Consider the following 11,127-nt stretch of genomic DNA (forward strand, 5'->3'; position numbering starts at 1 on the left):
TTAATTGATTCTCATTAATCCCTTATTGAGCTAGCAAAGGGACTTATGGACCTACAGATTAGAAGCTCTAATGATACAAGATTAATTAATTAAAATTTTTAATTAAATTAATCAACCTTCATTAACTATTGTTCACTTCAGATAACTACACTCTTCGCATTGTAAATATATTTCTGTGTTCATTGGATATAATCAATCAATAGCAAGTTGACCCTTCACAAATTGCTCGTAACTACAACTGGGTCAAAATTACCATTTTACTTCTATAGTTAAATTTAACTCTTTAAGTATTACTGATCCCTCTAATGAACAATTAGTTATAGTCTAACTATAACTACACCCTTCTCTGACCAGTGAGAGGGTGAAGCGTCTCATTGTTCAAGACCCGAAATTAGCTCTTAAGGGAGCATTTTATCTACTTACCCTAATTGAATTCCTTCTTGTGTAGTTGTATTCCTAGCTCTCCACTTGGACGAATTTCCAAAATGATAGGCATATTGAGTCGGTGAATCTGGCATTCTCACCCATACAGATCAAAGGATTACTCTTATAGGTAGGAGTTCACAACTCACTCAAGATTAAGGTCAAGTCACTTATGGCCATCATAGTGAAATGTGAGTCTCTTCAAGTAACAACATAATAAAGAGAGACTAATCATTTTGTGGTTCAGTCTTATACAAACTCTTTGTACATGATACTCCTACTCACATGTCTCCACATGAATTATTAGGATTAGATCATTTGTAATACTTTACAACAGTTGTAACAATTATCAAGTGGGTCGTATCCATGTGTCACCAGGATAAGGTATCCAACCTTATCCATCTGCTACAGATCTTTTAGGTTATTGCTTAAAATGATCCATTTGTATGTCATCACTTAATTTATTGGTTTGGAATTAATGCAACTAAAAGTTAAATAATAACACTTTATTTTATTAAATAAATAATTTTTATACAAATAATTTACAAACTACGAAACCACGAGATTTAAGGCATCAATCCCAACAAATTCACCATTTTTTTATATTGAACCTGAAAATAGAAATACTGACATGTCTATATAAATTTAGTACTATATTTAATTATCCACTTCTCTTTTTGCAAAACTATAAATTTAGGGATGCTTTCAAATATAGGAAAATGAGAACTTATTTACAAGTATAGCAAAATATCACTATCTATTAGTAATAGACAGTGATAGACACTGATGACATCTATCCGTTTATCCATCAGTATCTATTGTTGTATATCATTAGTAGACATTGATATTTTGTTATATTTAAAAATATTTCTAACGTTTTTTCACTCAAGACAATTACCCATAAATTCGTCCTAAAATCTTTTTATATGACTCATCGATTAAATTGTAAGAGTGAAAAAATGAATTAATAACCATTTCATTTTTTTTTCATTTTTAGAAAACAATGTTTGAATAAATAAAAAATGTTTTTTGCTCCATGTTTTAGAAAATAAAAGTAAATTTAATATATAAACATTTATTGTGTTAATTAATTACGATATAATAAAGAAAATACTTTCAAAATGGTTTACCCCAAAGAAAGCAACCAGAAAAATCTCAGTAACTAATTTTTAAAGCAATGATCGTTAGTTTATTCAAAGCCATTTTTTGTTTACATCTTTAAAAATCACAAACATGGGTATAGTATTTCTCTGAAGAAAAAAAAATCTAATTCTACAATAACATCAGATTCTTAATATTATCTTTATTTATATTTAATTAGATCACTTAATCAAACATATTTGTACATAAATACTTTTTTAAACAAAGCTAACTATATATTTTGAACTTTTTTTTAAAAAAAGGACAATTACAAATATGAAATTTTTTTTTAAATGCTAAACTTAACCATGTCCTCAAACTTTCTTTTAAGAATATACTAATAATAATAGGGGCAAAATACATTTTTGGTCCCTCTCAAGTTTGAAGTTGATATCTGTTTTGGTCCTTGATGCTTAAAACCTAACACTTTAGTCCCGAGGTTTTAAAAATGGTTATAAATGATCCCTGAAGCTACTTAGACATAGTTGACTAATGAAAAGATAACGTAGCTGTTAAATGATGACTTAGAGCTAACCGATTTGGCATATTTTATTATTTTAATATTATTTTCTTTTAATGAGGTGGCCTTCCTCTTCTTTTCCCTTCTTCCACCCTCCTCCGGCGAACTTTTTGTTCCAGTACTGTTGCTCTTAGCAACTATTTTTTCCTTAAGCAAATCTCAACCGGCAAAGCACATAGCACAGACAAGGAGATCAAGAGAAAAACTTGATAATGAGAAAAACGTCCATATTTGTGGTGATAATGAGATTTTTAATTAAAAGAAGAGAGTTGCTTAAGAATTTTCTCCATGAATGAAGGAGGCTTCTTCTTCTTCATTCTTCACCCGGCAAAGCATAGCGCCAATGAAAAAAGGACAGGACTATCGAAAAGGTTAGATTGAAGAAGATGATAGAGAAGAGAGAAAAGAGACCACATTATTAAAAATAATATTATTAAAATAATAAAATATGCTAAATCAACTAGCCAAATTAACCACGTTGTTATTCTGTAAATCAACTAACGATCTTAAGTAGCAGGACTATTTAAAACCATTTCTTACTTCGGAAAAGTGCTGATTTTTAAATTTTAGAGATTAAATAGGCATCAACTTTAAATTTTAGGGACCAAAAGTACATTTTACCCTATCAATAATAAGTAATAGTAATTGGTTAATTACTTTCATCCTTTACAAAGTGGCATAATCTTTACTCCATAAGACAGGTTTTAGGAACTGACAGTAACAGAGCAAACTGCCCAACAACCTTTTTTCCCAAGAAAAAGAAAACAAAAACAACCTTTTACCAAAACCATGTTTTTAAGAACTAAACCAACCAAACAGACAATCAATCATCCAAACTGAAAAAACCTAACCGATGGACACAGTTCAAACCAAAAAAACTAACAAATGAAACCAATTTGATTCAGCCAATGTTGGTTTTTTCAGTTTCGATTTGTCCTGACTCACAACACATATTAAATAGGGGTGAACATCGATCGGTCGAAGTCAGTTTTTCGACCAAACTACCATCGAACTGACTATGATGGATTTAGTAAATGTTCAAACAGACCTCGACCATCGAGTAAAAATCGATCGGTTTTATTCTTCAATTTTTTTTAAATCTGCCGGTTTGAAATTTCGCCAAATTGACACCAACCAACCCCTCTCCTTCTCCGACCAACCGACTTCGATTCGATCGGCCGGTTTAGTTTTTCGGTCTATCATGCTCACCCCTAATCAAAATGGATGGTATGAAAAAAGTGCAAAGAAATAAGGTGGCAACCAAAAAGAAAAAGAGCTTAGATTGGAGAAATTACGCGAGAAGGTTGCGAAATGTAGATGGCAGTTCTGCACCATTAGTTATATAAAAAAGAAACTATAAAAGTACATCAAATTTGTATTCAGTAACTACTAAAGAGTGTGGAAATTCATCCAACGATTATTATGAGACACAGTTATGTGCCGCCCTCATTGAATACTTTTCTTTCAATGATGGCCACATTCACAAATAATGTATAGAGTTGCAAGAAAAGAGGCACATATACTTTGTCACATCAGGCTACCTATAGACAATTTTATAGTAGTGAACAAGACCAACAAATTCAAATACAACATGGCTTTGGGGATGAGACTTTCATCCACTTCCAGCAGTAATTTCATTCACGTCATCTAACCTCTCCTTCCTTTCATCGTTACAAAAATGGAACGAAGTGTAAAATTAGTTTTAACATATGCATACTTTATCCTCTCTCTCTCTCTCTCTCTCCCCCCTCTCTTTTTCCCCCCTCATTAGACAATGTTAACGCAGAGAAATCCTAGCTATCTCAGCTCCTCTTCAGTTTCCCATATCCAATCCCTTCTCTTTAACACATGAGCTAAAAAGTAAGGAGAGACAAATGAAACCGAACAGGAATTGAACAAACCTTCCTATGAAGTTATTGACTGATGACTGCTGCTGAAGAGACTCAAACAACTGTAACTGGCATATTGTCATTGTTTCTGCCGCGTTGCATTTGCTTTTGTACTGCTTTGATTGCTGCTACTCTAGCTGCATTGGCTGCTCTATTTGCTGCTGCTACTGCTCGGTTCACCCTTTCGTCCACTTTGCCCACATCGTAGGCTTTCTCAGCCGCTCGTCTTGCTTCCTGTAGACAAAGCAGACCAATCCAAAAACTGTCTCCATCAAAAGAAAGATGGAGGAAAGCTGAACGACGCTAAATGACTCAAATGGTTTATACTGACTCAAATGGTTCATGTAGGTATAAGAGGGATTTTACCTGCACTGCATTCAGTACTTTGGAATGATAAACTGCGACAGGGGACACTGGGTAAGTAGAACTCTGAGTGCTAGGAATGTCGAGAACTCCATTCTGCCAGTGACCAGATTGGGTTTCTCCATTTCTATATGTATACATTCCAAGTCCTTGCCTTCTGCCTTCATGCCAAGCCCCCTCATACCGGTGTCCATTGTTAGCAAATTGATAAACCCCAAACCCATGCATTTTGTCCGCAAAATATTCACCAGCATATGTGTCCCCATTTCTAGAAATTTTATGAAAATGTTTATTATCAGTATGAAAGGGGAGATAGATCAAATAAATCTGAAAAGAAATAATATCCAACAACAGGATGATTATAGACTCACAGTCTATCATGAAGTGAGAAAAATAAAAAACTGCTCCATATTGACACATTTGCCTCGAATTATTGTATGTGAAACCGTGTAATTTCAACACAGCACATGAACAGTTCTCCTAAATCTCTCAGTATATGAAAGATGATTCAACAATTCACCAATACTGGAACTTCAACTATATACACATTCCCTACAGAGCTGTTTCACATCCTTATCAGTTCAGCTACCACAACTATCTCAAGGCTTGCCTGAGCAAACCAAACCAAGGTCCCTTTCTTTATTACTTTGTTGCCCTTTTTTGGAGTGTTTTTTTTAATAGTTTCCTACATCTTAATCAATGTACCACAAATCAGTCACATGCAAATCCATAGAACTGAATGAGCATTAAAAACAACCTAATATTGCAGAGAATAAGGTGTTTTTGGTAAAGAGAAAACCAGGGCAATGCTCAACTTATGATTTAATATTATTCCAAGGGTTGGTCTGATGGTAGATAACCTCTCAAAAACAGGACATATCTTCGGTGGAGGGAGATTAGTGAGGTGGGCCATGAGCATAAATAATACTCCCGGAGTAAAATTTTCAATACTATTTTAAAAAATTAGGATTTAATATTCAAACCAAATGAGTCAATGTAATTCAGCCAATGACATCACATCTCTACTTTACACAAACTAACTGAACAAATGCATATATTTAAGTGATTGCTTTGCACAGAGCTGTTGGATTAAAAACAAGAACTCCTTTTCAAACCTTATGACTAGAACTAAGAAAATTAGAAGCATATAAACACAAACACTGTCATATTATTGTATATAAAAGCCTTCAGCAATCCAGTAAACATTCAATGGCCAAACAAACCTCATTATAAAATCCAGAGAATTCAATCAAACACCAATTCATATATTCAAATACAGTCATTGAAAGGCCAAAAGGCAATGCACAATTTGAATTCCAAATGCTAGAAATCTTTAGAAAAATACTTTTAGTTTTAGCTACCTGAAATGGTAGTGACCAAGCCCATGTTTGACACCCCACTTGAATTCCCCGACGAATCGGCTCCCATCGTCGCAGGTATGAACTCCACACCCATGGCTCTGCCCATTGGACCATTCTCCGGCGTAAACATCACCAGTGTAAAACCTATACATCCCGAAACCGTGCCGTAGCCCCTGCCGGTACTGCCCACGGTACCGGCTTCCTCTAGCCCATGTCTCAACTCCATATCCATCATATTTCCCATCAATCCAATCTCCTTCATATCTACCACTCATATAGTAATAATAAACTCCACTCCCTGAACACTTCCCCTTATGAAACTCACCCTCATAAACGTCGCCATCACTATAGACCTGAACCCAACAACCAGAATTCAATCTCTTCTCTGATTTTGACCGAGACCCAATTGACCACAAAACCGGAAGATGCGTTCTAGATGACGAAGACGACGAAATGAGCTTCACGGGGAAAGAGCGAGCGAAGAACAACCGTATGGAGGGAAGGCGAGGAACAGCGAGATTAAGAGAAAACAAAAGGGCAGCAGAGAAAGCAAAAGCCGAAAGGAAATCAAGGAAAAAAGAATGAGTAGGATGAGAGACCAAGAAATAGAAAAAGGGTAGAGAAAACAAAATAATCAACCGCAAATGAACACGAAGCCGGCGAAGCTGCTTGAGGCGGCGGAACAAACGAAAAGCGGCACTCCGAACGGCCAAAGAGACAGAAAAGAAAGAAGGATCGACGGAATTGAATTGAGGGGTGGAAGGGAGACGGTAAAGAGTTGGGGATTTAGTAAGAGAAGAGTGATTATGGGTCAAAAGGGGTCTCTTATAAGGCGCAGTAGACGAAGAAGACGATGGCGATGGAACAATCGGGTCATGATGTGAAGGAGTTTCAATTAGAATTTGAGGGGTTGCGAAAGAAAGAAAAGATTGCTGAGATTGATTATTATGAGATTGCTGCGACGGTGGATGTTTCTGATGAATTGAGATTGAAGATGGGAAAAGAAGAGGAGGTGATGGATTGAAATCGGAAGAGACGCCGCTGCTTTCTTTTCCGATCTGAACTTCCGATTTCTTCTGATGCATTACATAAGAAATAAACCCAATTGGAAGAAGAAAACAAAAAAACCACCACCAAGATTCAAAATGAAAAAACAAATCAAATTTCTCCCCTGAATGAAAACTTTCAATCTTCAACTTCAAATCCAAGACTCAGAATCCTTCTTCTTCTTCTTGTTGTGAAAAGCTTATGGTTAAGCGTTTAAATCTTCGAATTCAGCGGAGAAAACTCAATGATGCGGTTCTCCAATCCACCCAGATAGAGAGAGAAATGAAAGAGTGAGAAACGGAGGAGAGAGAAGGAACGGTGTGCCCGTAGAATTTATGGTATTAAAATTTTTTTGATCGATTCGAAAACCCCAAAAAAGCAACTCTGCTAGGTAAAGAGAACCTATTCTTTTACTAAAATACCCTCCTATTTTGTACAAATTTACGAAAATACTTCTTCTTCAATGCCTTCGTTTTAATTACTTCCACGGGGGTACATGTTGTCAATGGGATTTTTTTTCTCATAGCTTAAATTTACATTTAAAAATAGGGGGAAATCACGAATTTTATGTCAATTTTTACTTCAAATGGAAATTTATTACATCCATTAGAGTGTGATAATTTAAATTTTAAACTTTAATTTTTTTAAAAAAAAATAAACTTATAAAGTGTTGAATAATTTTCATTTGAAATTCATTAAAAATATAGTATCGTTCTTTTATTGAATTATTTAACCTGGGGTGATTTCGAGCCTAGCTTCGTATATAAGCCATTAGATATTTATTCTAAATATCGATTGTTTGAATAATAAATTTATGGGACAAAATTGGGTAACACTTTTTTTATATATAGAAAAACGACATTAAAATTAATTCTTTTGTTAAAAAATGTGAGTTTTTGATAAAGTTGTTTAATGACCATAAAATTAATGAAATGCATGTTTTTACATGTTTTTGTTGTTAAAATTAGTGAGTGTTTTTATTACTAAAATTGAATAGAGGATAAACTTTCTACCCATGTTTGGAAGTGATTCTAAAATTGTAAAAATCACTTTTGTCATTTTTAAAATCATTATAAAACATGTTTTTAATGATCCAAAATCAATTTTGATGAAATGAAAATTACATTTAAAAATGTAAATTTAAATACTAAATTAATCTTGAGTGATTAAAGACGTGTTTTCAAAATAATTTTGAACGTGATAAAAATGACTTTAATAATTTCAAAACCACTCTAAACATGTATACTCAATTTGATAAAATTGAAAGTTGATACTAAAAATCGATATAACATATCAGTTTAAGGATAAAAGTTCTTAAAAGTTTTTTATTTTGATGTTCATCTACGTTTGTAAAATTAATCATTTAGTCCTTTGACTTTAATCTTGAGTTTTATAACAATTTAATCTATATACTTCTGCATTAATAACAATCAAATCTTGAGTTTTAGTATATAATGATTTAGTCTTTGTAGATTAGATATTGCAGTGATTTAGGTGTTTTATAAATAAAAATATTTATAGATTGATAAACTTATAAGGAACCAAATATACTTCTAAACCACTAAAATTATTATTACATAATAAAATATGATATTCAACTTTAATAAGATTTTACTTACATGGTAGAGATACTAAATTATTATATACTAAAATTAAACAAACCAATAAGAGAGAACACGAATTAGATCGATATAAAATAAAATTTAAATACTAAATCGCTACCAAATCGAAAGTATCAAGATGAAAGTTATTATTTAAACCTACCTTTTTTCCTTTTTCTTTTTTTTAATTGGATTAAATTTTTCTAGAGTGACGACTTTTGGTACCTTAACTTATTGATTAATAATTAACTATTCAATGTTGATTATGTAGAATATTCCTTAAGGTGGGATTAAATAATCGTCTTATTTTTTCAAGGAAAAAAATATATTTGTATGTATAGTACACATATATGCTTAGTAATTGTCGACCCGTGTTTTATATATTGGTATGATTTTGACCTATATTGTTTTAATCATTATGCGTTCCAAATTTCAAATAGGTAGGAAGGTTTTTTTTTTAATTAATTAGAAAAATATTTTAATAACAAACCTTTAACGGTTCAAAACAAAAGGTCAATTATTACAATGGTTTTTCTTTTATTAAGAAAATATATATCGAACAGAAACTAACCAGAGTCCAAATACAAACTTCTTCATACAACAAAAGAACCAATCAAACAAAGCAAAAGAATTTCAATTTACTCCTTCATAGATAGAGGAGGATTACAGATGACCTCATTTTAGAGGCCCAAATGAAAAATGATCACGTGTAGAAAAAGTAATAGAAAGTGGTTTTCTGTTGACATCATCCACATGTGATTTCACCGCTTCGTCCTTGAGATGCACCTCACGCCTCTGGGCCTATCAAGAAACTCGATCTTCGATTACCCATCACTCGATGCTTGATTACTCGTCACACGATCCTCGTTCGTCACTCGATCCTCGATGCACGGTCACTCGATACCCAGATGCATGGTAACTCGATACGTGTGCAATCGACACATGTATACTCGATCATAGCCACGTCATACTCGATACTCGAGGATCGTATACTCGATCATTTTGAATTGCCCGCGCCTGTCGGAGGACTTGCTCGGTAGTTAATGCTCATGTAATAGAACATACATAAATTGGAAAATTTTCTGACAAGTCTCACTATCCTTTCAAATCAATTTCTTGAAATGTGAAGTATTTTCTTTTTTATATATATATTAACTAAGAACAAATAGAACTGAAATACAAAAAAGAAAATCGGCCTCACTTTCCCTCTAATAACCCACTTCACAAAACCTGTTTTTCTTGGCATAGATCAAGTTATAAAGGCATTCAGATCATTTCACTCTATTGTCTCACACCTCAAGTAAGTAAATATGCTAGCTTTTTTCTCATTCTTTGCTCACGTTTTCTTACTTTTCCGACGTTGTGCGAGATATACGAATGTATCAAAGAGAATTAGTGAGTGTGAGTTTGTGAGTGTGCACTGAGACATGCGAGTAACTCCTAGTGGAGCGAGGATGAAGGGAGAGAAAGCTATGAAACAATAAGCATTGAGTTAATAATATCGAGTATCGGGTGACAAGTATCGAGTGTTGAGTAGCAAAAGGCGAGTAGTGAGGATCGAGTATAGCGAGTATTTAACAGTAACTAATTTTCCTAGCTGCTCACTTTGTGTATTATTTTTTTCGAAGGATGGGGAAGTATATATTCTTATGTTATGGTGGTACATGGGACAACATAGAAGAATGCTATATTGAGGGGCGTTTGACGGGTTTGCTAGTTTCGAGCACATTGACGTATAATGAGTTGGTAAATCTAGTGTATGAGATCATGTAAGTTAGTTCGACATAGTTCAAGATTATAATGAGGGTGATATATAAGATGGATATTGATTCTCCTCTAGTATGCTTAATAGACGCTGCTGATGTTAAATTTCTCCTCTCAGAATACGACCATACTAGATCGCAGGTATTTGTAAATCTTGAGGAAATTGAAGAAATTCATTGTGAGGCAATATTTGATTACCCAGAGAGAGAAGACCAACCCATGTGTGGAGTGGATGTCAATGAGCATGATGTTTGTCTATCGGGTGTCTCACTGAAAAACAACAACATCGATGTTAATATAGCGAACGTATTGCACTGTGACAATAGAAGAGGTTAGGACATGTGTAAATGAGAATGTGATGATAAAAGAGGAAGAGGCTGGGAATGAAGAATAGGCAACCCAGGTTGTTTTAGGAAATAGTCATTCTGTTGTGAATGAAGAACAACTAACTCCGATTCTGTCAAATGATTTTGGCTATTTTGTTCAAAGTATGCCTCGCCAAAATCCATGTAATGTACCATTCAATAGTAATGCCAGAATGGGGAACTTGATCATGCAACCACAGTCGTCCGTAAAGTTGGGGGATACCATTGAAGTAGATCAAATTTTCTTCAGCAAGAGCGATGTGAAGATGAGGTTAGCAATGTTGGCCATTAAGAACAACTTTGAGTTGCGGGTTAAAAAATCGAACAAAAAATTGTATATTATTCAATATTTACACTCGACTTGTAAGCAAGTTGTTTGAGCAATTAAAATGGACGAATGTGATATTTTCAAGATCACAAAATGCATGCCCAAATCACACATGCTCAATTGAAGTATTGAATTATGACCATAGGCAAGCCAGCACATTCGTATTGGTCACTTGATGAAGGACAAGTTCGGCCTTGGTCGGAGGGACAAATTGCACCATATTATTAAGGATATGCGACATCAGTACGGTGTCAATATTAGTTATGACAAGGCATGGCATGCGAGAGAAATAGCTTTTGTTCTTGCAATGGGGACGCTAGAGGAAT

General features: G+C 34.1%; 1 protein-coding gene across 1 annotated transcript; it reads right to left on the bottom strand.

The window, feature by feature from the left end:
- Positions 1-3,387: 3,387 nt before the first annotated feature.
- LOC120067817 (uncharacterized) lies at positions 3,388-7,188 on the bottom strand. Its single transcript, XM_039019409.2, has 3 exons — positions 5,697-7,188; positions 4,339-4,603; positions 3,388-4,206 (listed from the first exon to the last, which is right to left on the bottom strand). The coding sequence occupies exons 1-3, from the start codon at positions 6,779-6,781 to the stop codon at positions 4,027-4,029; spliced, it is 1,530 nt and encodes a 509-aa protein (XP_038875337.1). The 5' UTR covers positions 6,782-7,188; the 3' UTR covers positions 3,388-4,026.
- Between the last annotated feature and the right edge of the window lie 3,939 nt (positions 7,189-11,127).

The sequence above is a fragment of the Benincasa hispida genome, chromosome 12, assembly GCF_027475165.1.
Source record: "Benincasa hispida cultivar pf3 chromosome 12, pf3_genome.v1.1, whole genome shotgun sequence".
In the NCBI taxonomy this organism is placed as follows: domain Eukaryota; kingdom Viridiplantae; phylum Streptophyta; class Magnoliopsida; order Cucurbitales; family Cucurbitaceae; genus Benincasa; species Benincasa hispida.